At 35.4% G+C, this 25,235-nt stretch overlaps 2 protein-coding genes and 1 long non-coding RNA gene across 4 annotated transcripts; 2 read left to right on the forward strand and 1 right to left on the reverse strand.

The window, feature by feature from the left end:
* Positions 1–1,004: 1,004 nt before the first annotated feature.
* On the reverse strand, positions 1,005–17,236 carry LOC121268663. Its single transcript, XR_005941200.1, has 3 exons — positions 16,917–17,236; positions 8,876–8,886; positions 1,005–1,015 (listed from the first exon to the last, which is right to left on the reverse strand). It is a non-coding gene; the product is annotated as an uncharacterized LOC121268663 (long non-coding RNA).
* LOC121268661 (cyclin-T1-4-like) lies at positions 4,775–24,950 on the forward strand. Of its 2 annotated transcripts, XM_041172999.1 has the most exons (9): positions 4,775–4,803; positions 5,408–5,515; positions 14,753–14,929; positions 16,278–16,571; positions 20,048–20,129; positions 21,992–22,126; positions 22,656–22,831; positions 22,924–23,075; positions 23,387–24,950. In XM_041172999.1, exons 4-9 carry the CDS (start codon positions 16,345–16,347, stop codon positions 24,409–24,411), a joined length of 1,797 nt encoding a protein of 598 aa, XP_041028933.1. In that variant the 5' UTR covers positions 4,775–4,803; positions 5,408–5,515; positions 14,753–14,929; positions 16,278–16,344; the 3' UTR covers positions 24,412–24,950. The 2 variants fall into 2 exon arrangements, with proteins under 2 accessions (XP_041028933.1, XP_041028934.1); XM_041173000.1 differs by lacking the exons at positions 4,775–4,803; positions 5,408–5,515; positions 14,753–14,929 and adding an exon at positions 21,676–21,795 and having other exon boundaries at positions 16,556–16,571; positions 23,366–24,950.
* On the forward strand, positions 6,658–11,760 carry LOC121268662 (cytochrome c oxidase assembly factor 5). Its single transcript, XM_041173002.1, has 4 exons — positions 6,658–6,781; positions 10,068–10,227; positions 10,335–10,439; positions 11,288–11,760. The coding sequence occupies exons 2-4, from the start codon at positions 10,159–10,161 to the stop codon at positions 11,327–11,329; spliced, it is 216 nt and encodes a 71-aa protein (XP_041028936.1). The 5' UTR covers positions 6,658–6,781; positions 10,068–10,158; the 3' UTR covers positions 11,330–11,760.
* Positions 24,951–25,235: the final 285 nt, after the last annotated feature.

Below are 25,235 nucleotides of genomic sequence, written 5' to 3' on the forward strand. Positions count from 1 at the left end.
TTTTAAACTATGTAGTTTTTAAATTTTTCAATGCATATTTTGGGAACAAGTTTAAAAATTTGTAATATATATTTATATATACAAAATTCGTAAAATATAAATATATATTTATGTTTATATATATGTATATAATATACATATATATAAACATAAGCGGGGGCAAGGTGGGGCGGGGTTGGGCCCTCCTCGCCACCCGCCCCCGCTAGGGACCTTAGATGCTGGACGAGGGGCCCTGCCCAGCCATGCGGGGGCGAAGCGGGGCAGCGGCGGCGGGGCCCTGCTGCCCCCCTATTTTTTAATAAAAATCGCTAATACTTATCGAAAACTTTCTATACTTAATTCACTATTCTTAAATCATCTCACACAATGCTTCATAATCTTGATCCTTAGTTAAAATATCCAAAATCATCTGAAAAATATTGTGGAGATAAGGGGTGAGTTATCAACAACTCAGTAAGCAGAGAACATATATTAGTATATAAACATGAGCATTTTCAGAATGTAGAACAAAATATTTACTTTCGATATGCAGAATCATAAACATTTACTTTCAAAATGTAAAATTAAAACATGTTACCAAAATATCAGAGCGAAACTTTCAGAAAACATTCTTATTCAAAAATTCTTTGGCATATCAAAATCTGAGACCTCATCTTCGTCAATCAAAACATTACATTGGGACAGATACCATGTTTAACCCTCGTAGTAGGGTTATAAACAATAATTTTAACCCGTGGAATGGTCATATCCATTATTATAACCCATGGTTGGGCCGTATACCATGTTTAACCCTCGTGGTAGAGTTATAAACCACCATTATAACCCGTGGAATGGCCGTATCCAATATTATAACCTGTGTGTGGGCTGTATCCACTGGTATCACTCGTGGTTGGGCCGTATCCACTATTATAACCTGTGGTTGAGTCGTATGCCACTATTATCACTCGTGACTGGGCCGTAACGAAAATCGAACAAAATATCATAATCAGACTTAATCAAAATATAGAATCAGAATCTTTTGCCAAGAATTTCAGATGCCACAACATATCCAAATAGAGTACCGAGCAAATTCAAATCTTTTCACATATTCAAAAACAGTTTCAGAACATTTTCACATCACATGCACAATTTTTTCATAAATTCATATTCGCTATTTTTGCACAGATCAGAAACAGAATGCACAAAATTAACTCATGTCTACACCAATCATGACAGAAAATACTTTCTCTTATATCGCATTCATACATATGTAGAACACAAATCTGAGGTTGTTTTCAGATTTCTTTTCAAAACAAACATGCGTATTTTCAAAATCAACATCGTTTCATTTTCTTTTTATGCAAAGTCTAGTATAAGAATCCCGCTTATCTAGACTTCTTAGCTTTTCATAAATTTCCTTCAACAATGTCGAACAAATATAAGTCGTCACCTAAAAATAATCACGTAATTTTTGTAAATTTTCAATCGAACATGTATCCCGATATTTAAACCTGAAATGCTAAAAAAATCATCCTATTTTTAATTTCTCAAAACTTAAAGTTCTCATAATCATAAAATGCCATCATTTTCTAAATCCATCAACATCCAGTTAATATACTTATCTAATTTCAACACAAACCCCAGTCTGTTTAAGAAAACAAACCCAACCCACTTAAAATAATGAAAAGTCGCTATAATTAAAAATTATCCGGCCAAAAATAATTTAGAACTTGAGCCCAACCAAAAAATATTTAACTTCAAAATAACTTAACCTAACACACTAAAAAATTAAAAGGTCCAATAGAAAATAAGTCCATGTGGCCCAAAATAAAGCAACCCATTTTTAAAACCCTGTTTTTAAAACTAAGATGGCAAAGTCATAATTCCCAAAAAACCTCTTATAAACCTTACGAAAAGGCAATAAGAATGTATCTGTTGAAACTATGAAAAACATGTAGGGGTGATGCGGCTGAGACATATTGAGAGGGAAGGAGGCGTGCGGCGGAGCAAGGGGATAGGCGGACGGTTGTGATCGCGGTGGAGCACTGAGAGAGAGAGAGAGAGAGAGAGATAGAGAGAGAGAGAGAGAGAGTGAGTGAGTGATGAGCAAGAGACAGAGAGGGAGTTTACGCACCATGCGGTGTGCATGGAGGCTTCGGACGATGGCGCTAGACATCACTGGGTGGTGGAGGCTTGATCTACGGTGTCATCATTTGTTGTTGACGGCGGCGTCGCTGCCCAACTGTGGTAAGGCATGGCTCTTGGTTTGGGCGACGATGCTCTGTCTCCATGGCTTCAAAGCAGAGTAACTCCAGTTTTCGCTTTTGATGGAAGTTGGTGATGGTGGCTACTATTTGGGTTGTTTATGCGGGTGGAGAGGAAGGCTACGACTGCTTCAGGTGCTACGGCATGGTTGCTTCCGTTGTAGGCTTGCAATGGTGTATGTGTAATGGTTGCTAGAGGGCTTCGCAATGGTTTAAATGTGTTCTAGTGTGGTGCAATCGCAGTGCATCACAATGGAGGGGTTAAAGGTGGCTTTGGGCAGTTTCCATGGTGAAGATGGGCTACGGTTGATTGCTGGACATGGTCTCATCAGGTGCTGTGGCGTGGGTCTTCGCGGGGCTGGGTTGCGTTGGTAGTTTGGGGTGGCTAAGGTTCTGTACGATGGAGGATGAGGGAAGGAGACGGCACCCCTATTCTTGGGTTTTCTTCATGCATGAAGGGTTAGGTACGTATATATAGTCAAAGAAAAACCAAAACAAATCCTAGTGGAATGAGGGAGATGTGCATGTGCAAGGGAGTGGATAAATACATTAGAGACGTGCATGCTTATGACTAACGGAAAGAGACGTGTAAAGGTGGGGAGTTTTTTTTTAAAAAAAAAAAAAAAAAACTACCGTTGGGTCTCCTAGTAATAAAAAGGGGCGTGGGCCTTGGGGTGATCAAGCAGAGCCCATTTCAAAAACTTGGGTCCAAGAATGGTAGTGAGTAAAAATAAATAAATGGATTCTTCCCTAAATTTTGGGTCTTAAACCAAACACTGCAATATTCCAACTTCTCTCTTGAAAATAATTATAGGCCCATATAAATGTTCAACAAATCAATTGGCTTTCTATACGTATAAATCCAAAAATTAGAAAGCGGCTTGGTGCTATCTCGGGTGTTACAATAATTATATCATGTGGATTATGTGTGCTATAAATGCCTTAAAATAAAATTATTGCATTCAATATGTTGGGATTACTTGTATCACTACTTTTAGCAAGATTTATTTGTCAACTTTGTGATAGAAATTCTTTACTTCCAATTATTAGTGCCTGCTTAGGGTTGCGGTAAGAGTCTTAAAAAAAGTGTTTAAATAGCCTTAAAAGCTTTTTAATAGAAAAATTAAGTTGTTTGGGTATTACATATTAAAACATTTTTAATCTTAAATAAGTTAAAAAGTACGTTTGAGAAAAAATATCATTTTGATGCTTTTCTCCAAACGTGATTTTTTAGATAATGCAGAACATAATTCAAATTTTAAAAAGGCTGACAATGGACAAAAATACCCATACAATTCTCATATTATTATAACTTTCAAACTTTTAAGAATATGATCATAATTTTTAAAAATTCAAATAATCATCATTTCTACCTCAGAAAATACTTTTAAAATTTGTTTTAAAAAAAACGTAACGTGTTTGAAAGTGCTTTCAATGTATGGTTACCAAACAGTAAATAAATTTTAATAGTAAAATTTATTACTTAAGTTATAAGTTATAAACTCCAAATCTATAAGCTATATTTCCCACCACAATTCCAAATATGCACTTGGTGGGCTTCATTGTTATGCCTCTAAATGTTTGTCATCTTGATTTTCCGGTCAATGTTGGTAGGCCTGAAGTAACTGTTATATTCTTTGGTGGACTGTATCTCAGTTAGAGATGTGATATTATCTATTTGTGAAACCATCATTTATCACAAAATCTTATACCGATAGGAAAACATAATAATTAATCATTATATTTATCTTAACATGGTACCATGTAAAATCTCTACTCGTTACAAAAACTTAAATTAATAGAAAGAGGTAAATTTAATCATTTATATTTATGTTAACACTTTTAACCCCCTCTTTGTGTTCTTAATAAAGAAAGAGAGATGAATTGTCCCTATTCAATCTATAGCTAGCCCAATACTTTCTCATAAACCTCCAGTATGCCATGTAATCTGTCTATTTATATGCAAAATAATCAGATTATGATATGAGAGAAGAGAAGTAGTTGCTGAAAATCTTCCATTTTATCTTATGGATCTTCTAGCTGCAAGCCAAGGTAATTAAGTTCTCTCTTTCCTATGCCTTAGCACATTCCAACCCTCTTTATAATTGGCCTTGCACACGTGGCCCGTTTTATTAGTGCTGGTTTGGATTTAGTACATTTAGAGATAAGATAATTTTAGATAAAAAATAAAAATTAAAAAAATATTGTTAGAATATTATTTTTTAATATTATTATTATTTTAGAATTTTAAAAAAAATTAAATTAAAATTTAAAAAATTAAATTATTTATTATATTTTATATAAAAATTTAAAAAAATTATAAAATAAGATAAGATATTTTCAAATCCAAACGTAGCATAAAAACCATATTCTTTTCCAAAGCAAATAAGGTTCATTAATAAAAACCATCGCCAACTTAAGGAATCCAACAAAAAAAAGAACTCAACGCGATTAGCGATCAGCAGCAGCATCGGCAACATCAAGCAGCCAAGAGGCACCAGCGGCAGCGGCAACAGCAACAGCAACAGCAACAGCAACACCGCCCTCACCATCTAACCAGGTGGGCGCCCTTTCCGTCTGCTTCTCTCCTTTTTGTTCTAAAAGTGTTTTGATTATGTTTCTCTTCCTTCTCTCCTTTTTCATTTAGAAAGGAAAGAGAAATCCCCTTTAATCGCTCTTGATCTCCATTTTTCTAGATTTCGGAAATTAGTACCCCTTCAGTTCACAAAGAAGTGGATTTTTATGCGTTTTGCTTCGAATTTAAGTTTCACGTTGGTTCCCGTGGAGGATTCTCTTGGGAATTAGGCTAGGATTGCGTTAACTAGGTCTGGATGTGTTTCTTTTATTTTTTATTTTTTGGAAAACATGAGAAATTGCAAATTAATTTTGTCTTTTCCCTGCACGTTGTTTTGAATTAGTGACTGTATTGATCAGTTCAAATAACCCCCCCTTCTTTGACGTTGAAATCCAGATTTTAGTTCTGTGCCTTATTGAATAGTTTAGGTGGTAAGTTCTCGATGGTTTTCAAAAGTTTCTTGTTCTTTCATTCTTTCTATATTTTTCGGTATTTTTGTCTCTCGAGTTTTGATTTCTATCGTTTTAGGCATCATGAGTTGGTAATAGACATTCGGTTCCGTCTTTTTTATATACTTTTTTTGGAATAGGTTGGCAACAAGTTATTCTGATGGAGTATGCTATAAAAGCCACAGCTACTCATGTTACTCTGAACTAGCACTCTCCACAGAGCTCATTTATTGTCAATTCGGTTTTAAGTATGTCGTTCTCTAATTGATGCCTATTATTTTTCACCAATATTATGTCATTGTGTTATAACCTATAATAAAAATTATATCATTGTGTTATACACCTTGTTTCTTTTGGTAGATATAATTGAACCTAAATATGCAGCACAATTTTATGTTTAATTATGTAGACGTCCTTTGCACTTGGGCTACACCTATTATCTTATGAATAAAACAACTTGATTACCCATAAAAAAAAAAAGCTCAAATTGTGTCATGCTTGAGGCTTGCCTCACATTACTATCAGTGGATTAATTCGTTTTAGGGGTCTATGAAAAGGGATATATATCATTGACTCTGAGCTTTCCATAAATTCTTTGTTGCAATTGAATCATTTTAGTACCGAAGCACTATAATTGTCAAATTGGGGAGGGATTCATGGAGGATGTTGGATTAGCATGATGGAAAAGTCATTTAAAGAGGTTTGGTAGTAGGATTGAACATGTTTCAAAGATAAGTAAGGGCGTCCATTTTTTTGATAAGTAATGATAATGATACCAAATTTTTATGAAAGAGGGCAATTTGTGCAATCCAAGTACGTATGGAGTTTACAAAGAAATGCACCTAAGGAAATGAGGAAGAGCAAGATTCGGCGAACCTTCAAAGATGAGAAGTGCATATCTTCTGAAGTTTACTTATGACAGTGAGAAGGGGGGGGGGGGGGGGGAGTAATGAGGAGCTTTTGATCTACAGAATAGTGTTATAATTATTAATCAGAATTATATGAGTGTGTTTGTAATATTTCTAAAACTTTCTCCCTCCCATGTTTTGTTTGAAACCTAACAACTGCTTAAAAAATGATGTTTATTAGTACTGTGTTCTGGTTGAAATGCCACTGCAATGCCCCGATAGAACCTTATAAAGAGCAAAAACTTCTCCTTCCCAAACAATGTTTATTATAAGTACTATGTTCTGGTTGAGTAATGTTGGGATGTTAAGATGAAATGAGAAAAGATAAGATGAGATCAGACGAAACTATCTCCTTGTCCAAACGGGGCCTTAATTTTTTATTCATCACAGTTTTTTTTTTTTAAAAAGAAACTACAAACAAGATCTACCAGTACAAAAACAGAGCTTCGGTCCGCCATCAACAGTCACTCCAAAAATTGCAGGCCGCCCATAAAACAAAACCCCCCCTTTGAAAAAAAGAGGCCTCAACGCCATAAGCGAACAGCAGCAGCGTCGGCAAGATCAAGCAGCCAAGACGCAGCAGCACCGCCCTCACCGCCTAACCAGGTGGGCGCCCTTTCCCTCTTCTTCACTCCTTAGTCCTATTTGTTCTTAAAGTATTTTGATTATGTTTCTCTTCCCTCTCTCATTTTTCATTCTGAAAGTAAAGACAAATCCCCTTTAATCACTCTTGATTTCGATTTTTCTCGATTTCAGAAATTAGTACCCGTTCAGTTCTCAAAGAAGCGGATTTTTACGTGTTTTGCTTCGAATTAAGTTTTGCATCGGTTTCGGTGGAGGATTGCGGATTTCCTTGGGGATTAGGAAACGATTGCATTATTTAGATCTGGGTGTGTTTCTTTTATGTTCTTCTAATTCTGAGAACATGAAAAATTGCAAATTAAATTTGTCTTTGTAGCATAGTTTGTTCAGAATTAATGATTATATCAATCAGTTGCAATCATTTTCCCCTTCTTTGACGTTGAGATTCACATTTCAGTTCTTTGCCCTACTGATGGGTTAGGTGGTGAGTTCTCCAGGGTTTTTTAAAAGTTTCTTTGTTTTTCCTCTTTGCTTATTATCGGCGTTTTATCTCGCGGGTTTTGGTTTCTATCATTGTTTTACATGCATGGTCTGGGGAGTTCTTTTTTTATAATTAATAATACCGAAGTTTATTTAAGAGTTCTAGGGGTGCAATCCACTTACATCTGGAGTTACTAAGAATAGTATCGAATTAAGGAAATGAGGGAGAACAAGAACTCAGTGAATCTACAAAAGACAAGAAAAGAATATCTGTTGAAAATTAACTGAAGATACGGAGGGGAGAGCTTTTGAACTCTGATGCGGTATTCATTCCCTATCAACCTCATGTAGACTATTAAACGTGCCCCATCCCCACAAAACTCTTGGTGATGTTCATACTTCTCATATAATCTTGGATTGGCAAATCATTGCTACAGTTGTTCTCTCCCCCCCCCCCCCCCTCTCTCTTTTTTAAGTTTTGTTCTCTATTTTGTGTTATATCATGTTTGCTTCCTTGAAATCACCTCCGATAATTTTATGAAAAGAATATTCGTTGGTTCTCTTTTCTAATTTATTCTTGGGTGAACTGGACCGTATTTAAGTGAATTTACAAAGTACAATGCCATTTCATGTTCGGAATGTGAAATTTAATTGTGTTTATAAGTGCATATTGTGGTTAAAGGGTTTTGTTATGTGTTTAAATGTTCGGAAAAATGCCTGAATGAAGACTAATTTGTTAATGATGTCATTTCAATCAGCCATGAGTTATAGCTTCCTACCTCCTACTTTCCCTCCTTCTCCCTCTTCACTCTCTCGTTCTCTCTCTCTCTCAAAGTTCATTGCCCTTTATTTTTTTTATTTTAATGTTAATGATAACCAAATTTTCATGCTACTTAGCTTGCAATGATATTGCGTTGCTTGCAATTTGATGAATGAATTTATGGGTCATATATATGATATTTAGTCTTCACATCATACCTCAATGTTGATAAGTATTTTACAGATTTCTTCTCTCTTTATAAGCATTTTTTGGAGATTTGCTCATTTTTATGTGATACTCTCTCTCTACTTATAAAAAAAAATGTGTTACTCTCTCTCTCTCTGGGTATGAGCCTAATAGGTTCTTTAATGTATATTTTTTTATAGGTAAGATTGTTGATGCTGTGTGACACAAATGTGGTGTAGTTAGGGTTTTCACACAATAGGAGGCCGACTCCCATTATTTTTACTGTGAACTGAGAAGCAGCAAAGCATGTCTACTTTTCGCACAACCTAAATCATTTTTGCCCCATTCCGTTTCCCTCGCATCTCTGCCGATTTCTTTCGGTCTCCCATTTCTACCTTAGAGATTGTGTCCCCACAAAACTAGACATAAGACCTATGCCAAGTCCTAGCACAATCTTTTGAGGAAACCTGGAACAATCTTCATCCAACTTGCTTGCCTATGAGAGTACCTCAAGTACTCTAAAAAATTCTCACTACTATTCTTTACTTTATTATTACTTTTTACTTACTTTTTCTACTATTCATTACTTTTTACCTACTTTTTCTACTATTCATTATTTTTTTCCTACTTTTTACTACTATTCAATATTATATTATTACTTTTTCATTACTTTTTGACTACTATTCACAAACATTCTCAAACACTTTCACGATCCAAACCTAGCTGGCATATTGCAAACCTAGACATATGGCCTGTGGAGTTGCACAAAATAATGGCTTAGGTGACCCCAAGTCAATTTCTTGACCTGCGTCAAGAATAAACCCTGGGAAACCTTCTAGACCAAGAATTAAGGGCTGGTTTGGTTACACAAAACCAAACCATTTCATCTCATATAATCATTACAACTTTCTCAAACTCTCACACAAAATATAATAAACAATTTAACTTTTTCAAATCTCAAAACAAAAATAATATTAAAAATTTATATTATAACAATATTTTATTAACTTTCAACAAAACATTTCATCTTATCTCATCTCATCTGAACTGCGTAAGCAAACGAGGCCTAAGTCTCACTTTGCATTTGGGATCCAATGAAGACCAAGAAGTAAACTACCTGAGCTGCTTTGCATTTTTTTTTCATTTTTTTTTTTTCCGCATTTTGTCCTTAAATGGCTTGGTGATGGTGCAGTTCCATGATTTATCTTTGTCAATGAGTTTCTTGTGTGGTGAGAACGAGAGACTAGCTCAAGGCGGAGTGAGAATGAGAGAGACCAAATGAGGAGAGAGATACCAGCCACCACTTAGAGACCGAATCCAAATTGAGTTGCAGCAATGCTTCACAACAGAGGGAGATTTTGGCAAAAATGGGTGAGAGGGCGATGGAGGGAACGGAAATGGGAGGTTTGGTGGCTGAAAGAGGGACGAAAATGGGGGATCAGACAGAAACGTAGACTTGACCTGCTGCTTTGCGGTCTGTAGTGTAAAGGGAGGCTGACGTATAAACCTCTTATTGGAGGGTGTTCTATTAACACCACATCCTGTCTAAAGAGGAACTCAGTTTTTTATGATTTGGTAGTTAAAATTTTGGAATACTTTTTTTGGCCAAAGTTTAGCATTGGCATGTGGTTGATGCATTCAGTGGTGCGTGAGTTTCAATTCTATTTTCATGAGGGGAAGTTAAATTTTGGATTGCAACAGATGCTCTTGTCATACTTCATAACATGTTTATACATGATACAACAATCCTGATTCCGTATTTATCTATGTTGGGGTATCAATGATTGCAGGTTTTGCCTAGGTGGTTGGTTGAATGGCCTTAGGCTTTTCCAATTCCAAATTCTTGACTTTGATATCAATTTGTATTGTCTTGTGTGAAACCAGTGAGCTCGGTTTGAATCTTTTGCTGAAGCCGTAAAGGAGGGGCTTAAAACTACTTCTGGAGGAGAAGTCATTGGTGTGATAGGAGGGCAAAATGTCCAAATCTTGCAAAGGCCTAGCAATGGAACTGGTGAAGTGCCTGAGTGAATCAGATTGCATTAAGGTCTTTAATTTCATGCTCGAATTCTTCTAATGAGGATTTGAGAATGTTCATGAAGTACATGGAATATGTATATAAATTGTTTGATCTGATATGTGCATTGACTATAGGTTGAAAAGCGATCATATAGGGAATGTGCCGGAGAGAAGAGCCCATCAATAGCAAGTGAGTGTGTGGGACTTAGGGAAACATATTTCAATTGCAAGAGGGGCCAGGCATGTTTTTTTTCCTCTCTCTCTCTCTCTCTCTCTCTCTCTCTTCATTCTTCATATTTTATTTTCCAATTTTTGTAGTTGTTTCTCTTTTTACGTACCTACCTTTTCTTTCCGTTGTCTTTTGATTGGTAAATGTGTAACACCCCTTCCCCCTCGTTTTTCCCTACCTTTTCTTTCCTTTGTCCTCTCTCTCTCTCTCTCTATGGGGTTTTTCAATTTGTTCTTTTAATCCCACTACTAAGCGAATAAAATAGGAGAATACATTTTAGTAGGTGCATACTTGATCATTTTATAAATGGGTTAGCACCTATTGTATTGATCATTAGAATTGGGGAAGGAGTTATTGTTTCTGAGCAATTGATCTTTATCACGTCACAACCTTGAAGGGCATTTTTATTTTTCCAGTTATATATACAGCTCACAGTTTGCTTTCAAGTATAGAAATTGTCCTCTCTCATTTTGATTCCCCCCCCCCCCCCCCCCCTTCCCCCTCTTCTTTCTCTTTCATATTGACCATGGTTTTTCTATTCGGGTGGCACCTGTTTAGTATCGTTTGTCATTTAAAGGAGGAGAAATAATATTTGCAGTCGTGGAGTGTGTAAGCGCCTCGCAATCGATTTGAAAAAAATGAGTAAATACGGAACCCACATGCAAAAAATTAATAAGGTTGAGCGGCGCTTGCGCACTCCACGACTGTATATAGCATTACTCGAATAAATCTGTAGTTGACTTTCATTATGTCTGTTGATACAATCAGTAATTTATTAGGTAATTATCTTTATTTTTGTAATATGAAATCAGACATGCATGTTTATTAACGCGCTATATATGTATTCGGTTTTTACCAGGTTGATATGAGAGCTAGGATTCGTGGAAACAAAGGCTACTAAGCGCTATTGTCACCTTTTCTCAGCAAGATTATTGAGTTTTGAAACCTCAAATTTTGGAGGCCTCCTTCGAGGCCGGCCTTTCGAAGGGGGAAAATTGATCAATCACTTGCCAGTTCAGTTGTGGAGTGTGTACTTCAGAAGGGATGCTTGAAGTTTGTCTGTCCTTGGCTGAAACTTTCAATTTTGATCGACATTTTCTTTATTATTTTTGAGCAAATAACTAAATCAAATTGAGGCTTGAAATGTGGACATTATGCACTCAAAGTGGCTTTTCTTGGTCACTTTATATTTCTCTCAAGGTCGTGTATTTGGCGATGTGCCCTTAAAAGGGTCCTAAAAGGGACTCGGATAATGCACTCAAAGTGGCTTTTATGTCGATGTAAGTTTAAAAACATTATGCATTCCAAGATAGCGACAAGTCAATTTCTTTTGGTGATTATGTGTATTTTTGTTTTGTCAAACCAAGTTTTACTTGTTTGCCGATTAAAACTTCAATGCATGGTTGTTTACTCTAATTTCATGATGAAAGCTATTAATAATAAGCTTCCAAGAAACATATATATATAAAAAAAAAAAAAAATGACAATTTTGTAAAGTATCTAAAGATACAAGACACCCTACAATTATAATGCACTGAACTAATGATGAGAATACGTTATATAAAACAACAAAAAAGGGGGCCAAAACCTCGTCTACAAAAAGGCAGGATCATGGAGGTTAACTTTTTCTCCCTGTTTTTTTTTTTTAAGGGAAAATGATATTTGGTCCATGAAATTGTATTTTCAAAGATAGGACTTGGGTATTTTATTTTATTTTTTATTTTTTTTAATGATTAAAAAAGTGATTATTAGTGAAGTGATATATTTTTTTATTTTTTAAAAAATGTTTGAAATAAAAAGAAAAAAAGTACAATTGAACTAGTGGTAAGTTTGAAGACACAAACTCATGGGGCTAAGCAGCAGCACATTTTTCAAAATTTCATAAAATATCTTAACTTAAATTATTTCATTACTATTTATAAATTTTTTATTTCATCCCATCTTAACATCTCGACATCCAAACGATGCATAGATCAAGGTTTTAGAGATGTCTTAGAATATTAATTTCCATGAATCATATATTGATGGAGTAAGAAAATTAATCCTCAATGAGCTAATAGTGATTTGATATATCTTGGATCGTAATATACAAGTGGGATAATGGAACAAGAAAACATGAGAAATGATATTTGCAATATAGAGTGCACAAGTGTTGCACACTATTTTTTAAAAAGAGTAATTTGATACACAGCCGTGGGGCGTGTAAGTGTCATACAATTATTTTGAAAAAAAACAAGGTTCCCTATTAAAAAAATAGTTTTTTTTTTCCATTAGATTCCTCTTTTTTTCCAAAAAGACTATATAATATTTATGCACTCCACGACTTAAAAAAATAAGTAAATATATAACCTAATAGAAAAACTTAATTTTCAATCGTAGACCCAATCGAATATCATAAACAACCACCTAACACCTTCCACATGCCACCTAACATCCCACCCCACCCCGGCATACCACATGTCGAAGCTCTATTGCCTTTTAGGTGAGATCAACTCAATTCAATTTAATCTTAAGTTAAATTTAACATTTAAACACTCAATTCTCGAATTATTAAACTTATTTCAACTTAAAATCTCTTTACATGTAAGACCCATAACTTTTTTTAACTCAACACATTTTTAAATATGAGGTCTACAAATTTTTTCAACTTTCCATAAATATATCTAAACTTATCTTAATATTTAAATACATTTAAATTTATTTTAAATAAACTCTATAAAATTTACTCTATTATTTCAACTCAATATTATTCTTAAAAAATTAACTCATTTCAAAAAGTTATCCTTTTGATAATTCGGGGTCTGGCGTTGTAAAATATTTGTCCCAACTTAGATCTTATAAAACACACCTGACAACAATCTATCATTGAATATTTCTGAAACAGATCACCCGAATGGTGGGGCACCGTCCTGACTTGATGCCAAGTAAAACGAGACCGACGTTTCTGTTCATTATCCTTTTTTACTTTCCATTCTATATTAACTTGTACGAGATATTTTTTTTTTAATTTTATTTCTCCACCTTTTGTAGTATTTCTTTTTAATTTTAAAAATATGTAGCGATTCAGAAATATCCTCCAATCATGTACTCAATGTCCATTGGCTTTCCTATACAACTTCTGGCTCTTCGGTTTCTTTCAAGATACAGTACTTTGATTAAATGGATTTGAATCTTCAAGAGTGTTTGTATACGCATAATATTTATTAACTATTTAATATTGGTCGAAAACGTAATATGAACATCTATAAATACTGCGAGATCCACTTTATTTATCTATCTTTATTATAATCTAGACTTTAGAGTTTGAACATGAATACTAAGGAGACGTTTGGACACATATATGAGATATAGAATTTTCATAAATTTTTTCTCAAATATTACTAAAATATAAAATTTTTTTCAATTTCAAATTTTTAACTTTTTCAACTATTTATTATCCAAATACAAAAACTAATACAATTTTTAAAAGCTTAAAAATAAAATACAAAAATCAATATAATTTTTAAAATTTTCAAAATAAAAATAATATTAAAAAATTACATTCAAACAAATTTTTAATTTTATAACAATCTTATTTACTTTTCTCTCTCTCATCTTTTAAAATTCAATAAAATATATCAATTCATATTATTTTATTATTATTAATAAAATCTTGAGATATTTCAAGTGTCCCAAAGAGTTCTGCCTCGTTTATTTTCGAAAATAAGATGAGATGAGATAAGTTGAGATTAAAATTAAAAGTTGAATAAAATATTATTTGAACATATTTTTTTTAATATTATTTTTTTTAGAATTTAAAAAGTTGAATTATTTATTTTATTTTATGTGAAAATTTGAAAAAATTATAATGATTAGATGAGATAAGTTGAATATATTTTTTTAATATTATTTTTGTTTTAAAATTTTAAAAAATTGAATTATTTATTTTACTTTTGTAAAAATTTAAAAAAATTGTAATGATTAGAAAAAATAAAATGAGATAAGTTAAAAGAAGTTATGAAAACAAATGAAGCCTTACCCTCCTAACCCGTTTTATTAAATAAAAACCATGATTCTTCTACAAAGCAAATAAAGTTCATTAATAAAAAATCGCCAACTTAAGGAATCAATCAAAAAAGTTGGAAGAAGATTATTGGATATATCCCATTCGAAAGAGTGACTTTTTTTTATTCATCACATATAAAAAAAAAAAAAAACTCAAAAGAAAAAAAAAGGAAAAAAAAAGAAAAAAGAAAAGAAAAGAAACTACAAACAAATACCAGTGCAAAAACAAGACTTTGGTCCGCCAGCAACAGCAACCTGAGTCACCTCCCAAAAATTGCAGGACGCCAATAAAGCAAAGGAAAGGACACACCCGCTAAATAAAAAAAAAAAGAAAAAAAAAAAAAAAAAGGAAAAAAGAAGCACTCAACGCGATAAGCGATCTGCAGCAGCGTCGGCAACATCGAGCAGCCAAGACGCACCAGCGGCGGCAGCAACGCCGCCTTCACCATCTAACGAGGTGGGCGCCCTTTCCCTCTACTTCTCTCCTTTTTGTTCTAAAAGTATTTTGATTATGTTTCTCTTCCTTCTCTCCTTTTTCGTTGAGAAAGGAAAGAGAAATCCCCTTTAGTACCCCTTCAATTCACAAAGAAGCGGATCTTTACGCGTTTTGCTTCGAATTTAAGTTTCGCGTTGGTTCTCGTGGAGGATTCTCTTAGGAATTAGGCTAGGATTGCGTTAACTAGGTCTGGATGTGTTTCTTTTATCTTTTCTTTTTTTTTTTTTTTTGGAAAACATGAGAAATTGCAAATTAATTTTGTCTTTGCCCTGTATGTTTTGAATTCGTGACTGTATTGATCAGTTCAAATAATCCCCCCTTCTTTGACGTTGAAATCCCGATTTTAGTTCTGTGCCTTATTGAATAGTTTAGGTGGTAAGTTCTCGATGGTTTTCAAAAGTTTCTTGTTCTTTCATTCTTTCTATATTTTTCGGTATTTTGTCTCGCGAGTTTTGATTTCTATCGTCTTAAGCTTCATGAGTTGGTAATAGACATTCGGTTCCGTCTTTTTTATATACTTGTTTTGGAATAGGTTGGCAACAAGTTATTCTGATGGAGTATGCTGTAAAAGCTACAGCTACTCATGTTTCTCTGAAATAGCACTCTCCACAGAGCTCATTTATTGTCAATTCGGTTTTAAGTATGTCGTTCTCTAATTGATGCCTATTATTTTTCACCAATATTATGTCATTGCGTTATAACCTATAAAAAAAATTATATCATTGTGTGATACACCTTGTTTCTTTTGGTAGATATAATTGAACCTAAATATGCAGCACAATTTTATGTTTAATTATGTAGACGTCCTTTGCACTTGAGCTACACCTATTATATTATGAATAAAACATCTTGATTACCCATAAAAAAAGCTCAAATTTTCTTTTTTGATAAGTAAAATATATATATATATATAAAAAAAAAAAAAAACTCAAATTGTGGCATGCTTGAGGCTTGCCTCACGTTACTATCAATGGATTAATTCGTTTAGGGGTCTATGAAAAGGGATATATCATTGACTCTGAGCTTTCCATAAATTCTTTGTTGCAATTGAATCATTTTAGTACCGAAGGACTATAGTTGTCAAATTGGGGATGGATTCATGGAGGATGTTGGATTAGCATGATGGAAAAGTCATGACAGGCTCCAGTTTACTATTTTCTGTAAATTATTTCAGTGTCACTAATTTCTAGAATTCGTATTCATGGCGATTTTACAATTTTATTTGCAAGTAGTATCATTTATGGTAATTTTATTAAATAATATTCAGGTGATCTTTAATTTGTTACTGATCTCTCTCTTTCATGTGCAGGAAAGGACATTTTCTTGCTGCAGTAGAAGCATCTTTGTCCAATTTTTTGTACTTTATAGAGATACAGATGGCTGGAATTTTACCTGGGGAGTCATCGTATCATGGCACGTCTGATGGTGGGTCTTCAAGAAATTCTCAAGACAGGCAAGACGAAGTGGGTCGTTGGTATCTGTCAAGAAAGGAAATTGAAGAACATTCGCCATCAAGAAGGGATGGGATTGACCTGAAGAAAGAAACATATTTACGCAAGTCGTACTGCACATTTTTGCAGGATTTGGGCATGAGGCTAAAAGTGTGAGTCTATACTTAACAAATATATTTCTAATTCTTGCAAAATATTTTTCCATGTTGCAGAGAATATATTTTAAATTTTTTTAAATAATATTGGCGGCTGAATACAACATTATATTAAATTAAGTGAGACTAAAAAAGGCCCAAAAAGCAAATTTGATAGGTCGGCATTTGTATAAGCAGACGGTATCTATTGACACAAATATACACTATGCAGCATATTTTCCATTCTCAAGTGGGATAAAATTATATAATTGTTTATATATAGTTAGTATTTCTCACTTTTATTTTTCTTATTTCTTTTGTTATGTATGGTGAAGATCCCGTAAGGTAATTATGGTGTAAAACTTTCTTTTTGATAAGTAATAAGTTATTTTATTGATATAAAGGTAGGCATAGCCCAGGTGCACTGGAATTATACATGTGAATACACCTATTTAAGAACTAGAAACAGTTACAAGGAAATCATGGAAGCTTAGACCATTCAAATCAAGAGCAATGGCCCACAAAAACAAAGTCTTCTAGAAAAAACTCCTAAACTCTTCCAAAGAGCATTCATGATCCTCAAAAAGTCTCTCGTTTCTTTCATTCCAAATACACTAGAGAATGCATATAGGGGTCATCTTCCACACGGCTGCAATCTGTGGTGTCCCTATGATTCCTCTCCAGCTTGCTAAAAGTTCAACCACCCTACTTGACATCACCCATGTTATACCCATTTTGCTGACAAAGTAATTCCAGGTATCTCGAGCAAACTCATATTGTAAAAGTAGATGGTCTGCCATTTCACCACTATTTCTGCACAAACAGCACCAGTCCATAATAATAAGGCCACGTCTTCTAAGATTTACAATGGTCATAATCTTCCCTAAAGCTGCTGTCCAGACAAAAAATGCGGCCTTTGTAGATGCTTTAGTCCTCCATTTGTTATTCCAAGGGACATTGTACCTTTGATGCATAGTAATAGAGTCATAAAAAGAGCATACCAAGAATTTCCCTTTCCTAGAGGGTCGCCATTCCATCATATCTTCCATTGTGGCAGCAGTAGAAGTGTTGTACAACAAGTTTAGAAATTTTACCAGAATAGTCACTTCACAATCATGTGCATCCCGAGTAAGGCTAATGTTCCACTTCTGTGAACCTTGATTAATTACCCGCAAGTCAGCCACAATAGCTTCTTTTTCCTGTGCAATTCTGAAAATCGTGGGATAAGCATCCTTCAAGGCCGTGTCTCCCACCCACACGCCTTGCCAAAAATTGATCCTACTACCATCCCCCAAGCGCATCCGAATATTACTAGCAAAAGAGCACCAACCTTTCCGTATATACTTCTATAGCCCCACTCCATATGTTTCCCGACCCTCTTTAGAACACCAACCCCCCCTTTCACTTCCATACTTCATGTCAATCACCCATTTCCATAAAGCTCCCCTCTCATGGTTATAATGCCACAACCATTTTCCTAATAATGTCTTATTGAAAGCCCTCACATTCCGGACCCCCAATCCGCTATCTCTCAAAGGAGAACATACCTTTTCCCACCCTACTAAGTGAAATTTAAACTCGTCTCCTAGCCCACTCCACAAAAAAATCAAGTTGGAGCTTCTCTATTCTAGATGCAATACTAGCGGGGAGAGGAAATAAAGATAAGTAATATGTGGGGAGGTTGGATAAGGTACTCTTGATAAGTGTGATCCGCCCCCCTTTAGAAAGATACAACCTTTTCCACCCGGCCAATCTACTCTCAAATTTTTCCAGCACCACCTCCCAAATTGTCTTAGCTTTGAAAGAAGCCCCTAACGGAAGACCAAGGTACTTCAATGGCAAAGAAGAAACCCCAGATCCCAAAATATTCACCAACCCTCTAATATTGCTTACATTGCCAACCATAGTTTTGTTATTGGTTTCCATGTTGTGCGAATCACATATCTAGATTCTGTTTACAATGTCTATCTACAGCAATTTTGTTCATCCCTTGGGGTGTCATGACAAGAAGGTACTTAACCCTACATTCATTGTCTGGGACTGAAATGGCAGAATGGTCAATTAAAGAATATATATGATCTTGCTAAGATGCCCAATGGTATTACAAGCGGTTGCAGGAGTAAATGCTTTAACTCTTTGAAAGTGTTGACTCTCATTCGGGACATCCCTAAAAGGAAATCACGACAATCATTTTGGGATTGAGGGAGTAATAAAAGCATAGGGGTTGACCTCTTTTTAAAGGCTAACCATAGTTGAAAATCTCACAGAAAACACCACTATGATTGTTTGTTGCGTATGGGTTAACCATAGGTATGTATTTTCATTTCCCATTGATATAAATAACTAATTTGGATCTGAGTTTTTTGTTTTCTCTTATTTTTTTCCAAACATGCAATTTATATGTACCTAGACACCTCGAGTTAGAAAATTTTGCATGCAAAACCATTATTGCTTGGTGTTGTATGTGCAAAGCAAGGAGAAGATTAATTACCTCTTACATTGTACTATTGCTAGGAAGTTTTGGTTGTGAGTTTTCTCTTTATTTGGGATATTGAGTTATGTGTTATTAGATGAGGGCTCTTGGCTTGTTGGAGAGACTGCTTCAAAAGATATTAGAGTAATGATATGTGAAATGCTGTACCTGTATTCTTGATTTGGAGTATGTGGGGATGAAAGTGCTAGGACTTTTGATGGAACCAAAGTTGCCATGCTTAAACTGAATTCATTACTTCTGAGATCACATTTCAGTTGCATGAGAGCACTAAATGGTTTTACTTCCTTCATTTCCTTCATTTTGGATTTCTTTGAAGTTTGTAGTCTATGACACTAATTTTTTCTTTTTCTTTTTCTTGTATCTCTTTTTTACATCCCGTGTACTAGGGCTAGGCCCTTTTATAATTTCAATAAACTGTTATTACTTAAAAGAGCGGTGAGCCATTAGATTATGCACTATACGTTTTACAGTGCCAAGGGATATGATGTCTTAAGGTTTTGTCATAATGCTGACCGCTAGATTTAATAAAGTCCTACTTTGCATCATGGGAACATGGTGAAGAGTGTAATTATTGAACTTTTAATGATTGTGAGCTTAATTGCATCTGCCTTCGCATTTATGATTGTTGTATGATTGGACACTTTACAAGGCATCGTTCATTGTAACTCATTTTCTGATTTTTTGTAAACTTAAGACTACTTGTAGAAGTCTGCTACTTACCAAAAGACATAATGTGGACTGAAACACCATATTATTTAATTGTCAAAGACTTTTTTTTTTTTTTTTTTCCTTTGCAAACAAAGCGAACCAGGTTCGCCATTGTGGAAATTCAATAACTGTAATCAACGGTGAAAAGTTCTTATAAGACTAATAGAAGTTATTATATTGATAGATATGTTGGTAAAATATTTAACTACAAAAACAACCTAAATACAAATGCTAGTGTATTGTTCACTAGAACATGCCCAGAATAACATGATGACTGAGCTTCTCAATGCAGGCCCCAGGTAACCATTGCCACCGCAATAATATTTTGTCATCGGTTTTTCCTTCGTCAATCGCATGCCAAGAATGACAGAAGGGTAGGTTGTTTTACACGTGTTTTGGATATTATATTTGCAATTAAGCCATCTAAAGTTTTTTAGTTTGTCATGCATTAGTCTTTATTTAATTTGGTTCTTGCATGAGTGATGAATCACACGAGTAAATGGCATAAAGTGTCATGCGAATATCAAAGCTTTTTGAACAAATTGTGCAACACACGTGCACATATGCTAGATATATCATTGATGTGTAAACCAGATATATTTTCTTTGATTTTGGGACATTAACCTCTCTGCAAATAGTTATGGTCTAAATGCTACTTATTCAACTTTGCCTAGTAGAAATGTGAGATATTACATAGGTAAAATGCGATCATACAACTGTTAAATTGGGCGTTTCAGGGTTTCCTTATTGTGTGAAGTCTATCTCTTGTGTTCATGCATTTGTGCGAGGTTATCATATGAAGGATTTAACATGCTTAATATCTGATCATACAGTCTTAAGATTTTTCAAGCATGGTTGTGGAATTTGGTGTGGTTTTTGTAATTTGGTGTGGTTTTTGTAATGGATACAGGGGGGCTACAGGAATATTTGTTTGTGCTTAATTGTGTTTTCCTAAGAATCTTTTTTCTATTGGCACCGGGTGTCCAGAACAAAGTCCCGACTAATCTTGGGGTGCACAAGCCCTCGGCAAGAAGTTTCCCGCAAGTGCACCTTGGTAATTTAAAGGGAAATTCCCCCAATATGATTGCCGCTAGAAATTGTTTGCACCCAAGGGTTTGAACCTTAGATCTGGAGGGAATATACCACTAAGGCCAAGGCTCTTACCACTTGAGCCAACCCCTAGGGGTTTAAATTGTTTGTCTAAGAATCATTGTGAATCACCTTTGGTTCTAATCGAAGATGGACTGGGCATCTTCTAGACAAATATTTTACCTATAATTTTCCATCAACCATAACTCAGTAGATGACTGTCTGACAATAGAAAGATATAAACTTAGTTTGTAGTATGTTTCTAAAGTAAATAGAGGGAGGCACGTGTGAGAATTGTTTGGTCTGGTGTTGGATTGAACAAAACTAACTGCATAGTAATCTGATAATAATGACATGGATTTTGTGCAAATATAAATATATATACTCATACACACACCCACACACATTTTCTAGTAAGAGTTCTGCTACATACAAGCTGGTGTGTAAACACACTACTACATGCTATGGATCCATTTACTAATAAAAAAAAAAAGTCAAAACACCAATAATTTTTTATGGTGGTTTATAAAATCTCTTATTACCTATAAAAAAAAAATTATGGTGGTTTATGTGAAAGACTTCCACATCAGCAGGGTGTTGGATGTGTGACGTGTCAATAAGGAGACTTGCAAATAGTTTTTTTCGTCTTGTAAAAATTGAAGTTCTGTAGCTGCTATAAATAATAAACTCTTTCTTCTTGTCAGTCTATCTCTCTTTTGGTCTCAGTGATCTAAACTAAGGGTTGTTTTTTTATATGTAAACTAAAGGTTGTTTTTTCTTTTCTTTTTCCGGTTTCTTTTTCTTTTTATCTTTCCTGTCTTCTTTATGAAGATCCAAAGTGGTGGGATACAAATTGGAGAAAACTTGTTAAAGTCCGAAGAACCATTAGTCTCATAAGAATTGCATTAACTTATACCTGGCAATTGCATAATGAATATTTTTTGTGTTGAGGTAAGTTGTGCAGATCAATATTGAATATTCATGTTTTGATTCTGATGACACTTAAATGTTTTCTTGCCTGGCTCCTTCCCCTATGGATTTTTTGATAGAGTAACTTTTGGTGTGAGCGGATGAATTAAGAAATTATAGAGTTCAGTTAAAGTGATTGCTTTCAGTTTTGTGGCTAACTTATAAATATGCTTGGCAGACAATTGCAACTGTGTGTATGTTCCTCGCTGGGAAGGTAGAAGAAACCCCTCGTCCACTCAAGGATGTTATTCTCGTTTCTTATGAGATAATCCACAAAAAAGATCCTGCTGCAGCCCAGAGGATCAAACAGAAGGTGTTCACTTACTGATGGTGCTTACGTCAGTTAGTTGTATTGTACCTCAGATTGATGTTTCCCTAGTTCAGTTGTTACTTCCAGTGCTTCTTGTGTTCATCCTCTCTCCCTCTCCCACTCTCACATTTAAATAGAAGTTCTATCCCCTATCTTTTTTCTCATGATGAGAGAGTCACAGAAATACCCACCCATCTAATCCAGTTGTAAACCTACTAATTTGATTTTGGAAGGATGAATCAGTACTTACTCGCTGTCCACTTGTAAAGGAATTTTTTGGTTTGATAATTATTTCACCCAGCAGACAATATTGCTTAGGTTCCATAATACAGTCATTTATCAGTATTTCTTCCCGTTATTCTCCTTTACTAATAAATACTTGCTCAGCTACCCTACTTTCTCATCAACAGCTGTACCATGGGTAAACTATATCCCTACCCCATTTCAATTTTTTCCTTTGCTTTTCTTCTTTTATGGTATTTAAATTATTTTTCTTGTAATTGTCTCATTGATCCCCGCATCTATCATGCAGGAAGTATATGAACAACAAAAAGAGCTAATTTTATTGGGGGAACGGGTCGTACTTGCCACTTTGGGTTTTGACCTCAATGTTCACCACCCATATAAGCCCCTTGTTGAAGCGATAAAGAAATTTAAGGTTGCTCAGAATGCCCTTGCGCAAGTTGCGTGGAACTTTGTTAATGACGGGTATGACCCAGTGTTGGTTTTTCTTCAAAGTTGTAATGCTTCCAGATCAATGGTTTCACTTCCCTTGCTAAATACTGGAAAATGGCTTGCAGTCTGAGAACATCGCTCTGCCTGCAATTCAAGCCTCATCACATTGCAGCAGGTGCCATTTTCCTTGCTGCCAAGTTCCTCAAAGTGAAGCTTCCATCGGATGGTGAGAAGGTCTGGTGGCAAGAATTTGATGTAACCCCTCGGCAGTTGGAGGGTTGGTCTACTTCCCTTCATCTGGTATTAGATATTATTTGGACCAAATGGACAGCCTAAATCTTCTTGTGAGCCAAATGCTTTCTGTTGTTTTCTGGTAGAATTTGACCGTTGAAGTAGTGAAAATCAGATGATTCTAGCTGTTCCATATATCATTCCTTTATACCAGTATGGAAAGAGTGACGGGAATGGCTTCTGTCACCTCATACATTGATGTTGTGCCATGGGGTATTGTCGTTCAAATTGCAGGCTGTCCTTTTGTGTCCATCTCTAAATATTTTCTTAAATCAGTTTGGTTATTTTGTCTTGCAGAAGTTAGTAATCAAATGCTGGAACTCTATGAGCAAAACAGAGTGCCCCCATCGCAAGGGAGTGAAGTGGAAGGAAGTGTTGGCAGTGGGCTGAGTCATCAGGCCCCGGCAAAACCTCCATATGTGAATGAGGAACAGGCTTCGAAGCAAATTTCATCTCATCTAGTGCCTGATCATTCGTTCGCTGACAATCATGGCATGCCAGCAAGAAGCACACAATATCGAAGTAATGAAAATGGGAGTGCAGAGATGGATAGTGTTATTACTGAGCACATGGTGGATGTAGAAACTAAAGATGATCAACATTTTGATAATTTTCCCCTAAAGGAGAACATGAGAGAAGTACCGAATAGATCCAAGGTGGGAATAGAGAGAGCTGGTAGTGAAGACCAAGAAAGGAACGGTGGGAGAAATGAGACTGCTGAACCAGGAGAGTGGAGGGATGAGGGTGTCTCACGAAAGTCTGGCGGTTTGGTTGGTCGAAGTGTGGACCTTCGGAAAGGCCCCCTTGGCCAGTCGCCTAAAGAAGCTATAAAGATTGATAAGGTCAAGGTTAAGGCAGCACTTGAGAAAAGAAGGAAGTCTCGTGGGGAAATAACAAGGAAGAAAGATTTGATGGATGAGGAGGATCTCATTGAGAGGGAACTTGAAGATGGGGTCGAATTGGCAGCTGAGGATGAGAAAAACAAACGTGATAGAAGGCAAAGCTGGTCAAAATCTGAGAATTTAGATCATGGGAAGGGCCATGAGGATTTTGGAGTTGGAAACCACTTGAAGGGGCAATTGTCGAGGGGATCGGAAGGAGAGAATGCAGAAGAGGGAGAGATGTTGGATGATGCTTCACCTATGATGAGCAGCCGTAAGAGAAAAGCTGGCAGCCCACGGGAAAGGCAATTGGAGGGGAAGAAGCGGCATGACTATATGCCGAGTTATCACCACGACTATATAGATGATGGACATAGGATGAGTCGGGTTGGTTATGCAGATAGGGACCACAGAAGGCATTCCCAGGAGAATCATTTGTGAGCGAGTACATGCTGGATGCACTTGCATGGTTAATACAAGCTGAGATGATCCGAGTGTCAGATCAATAAATTCATGCTAATATTCGATTGATTTGGATTATGAGGGGAGCCAATATGACTGTTGAAGATATCGTGGGATGAGGATACTTCAATGTTCATATAATAAGGGCAGGGCTACTGAGAAAGTACAGAGGCAAGTGCTATTTATTTAGTCAGTATCAAGAATTAAAGCCCAGATCGGCTCTCTAGCAAATGCTTTACGACTGTGGTAGGAAGAACGAGGAATGTAGTGTTTTTTTTTTTCCCTTTTTTGCCACATTTTTTAAGAAGATATTGTTTGTCAGTTAACATGACCGTAATTATATCCACACTTGCAATTTCAATGTCAAGTTTCCTGGTTACCCGGACCGACCTTGTTACATTCCTATGAGCTTAACTCTCGTGCTATGTTATTCCTCTGATTTTGTAGCTTTGTTAGCTTTGTGGAAATCATAATAATGAAAAGGATTAAGAAGCCGTTTGTTGAAGTTGATTTGATCATTTAAAGGGGTTGTTTAGTAGGTCTTCTTCATGATCTAGCACTACATTCTTTTTTTTTTTTTGAAATCAAAGATCAATTATATTCCATCAGCAAACAGATTACAGAGCTTCCTTACAAACAATATGCTTAATACAGTTAGGAAAACACTCGAGAGAGTATGAATCCTCTACACAATTAAGGGCATCCTTGGCTAGCAAGTGAAGCAGCCATATTAGCATCCCTCCTTATGTGTCCAATACTAACCGACTTCAGGAAAGTCTTGGCATCTTCAATGATTAGACCAC

Source organism: Juglans microcarpa x Juglans regia, chromosome 5S, assembly GCF_004785595.1.
Source record: "Juglans microcarpa x Juglans regia isolate MS1-56 chromosome 5S, Jm3101_v1.0, whole genome shotgun sequence".
NCBI classification, from domain to species: domain Eukaryota; kingdom Viridiplantae; phylum Streptophyta; class Magnoliopsida; order Fagales; family Juglandaceae; genus Juglans; species Juglans microcarpa x Juglans regia.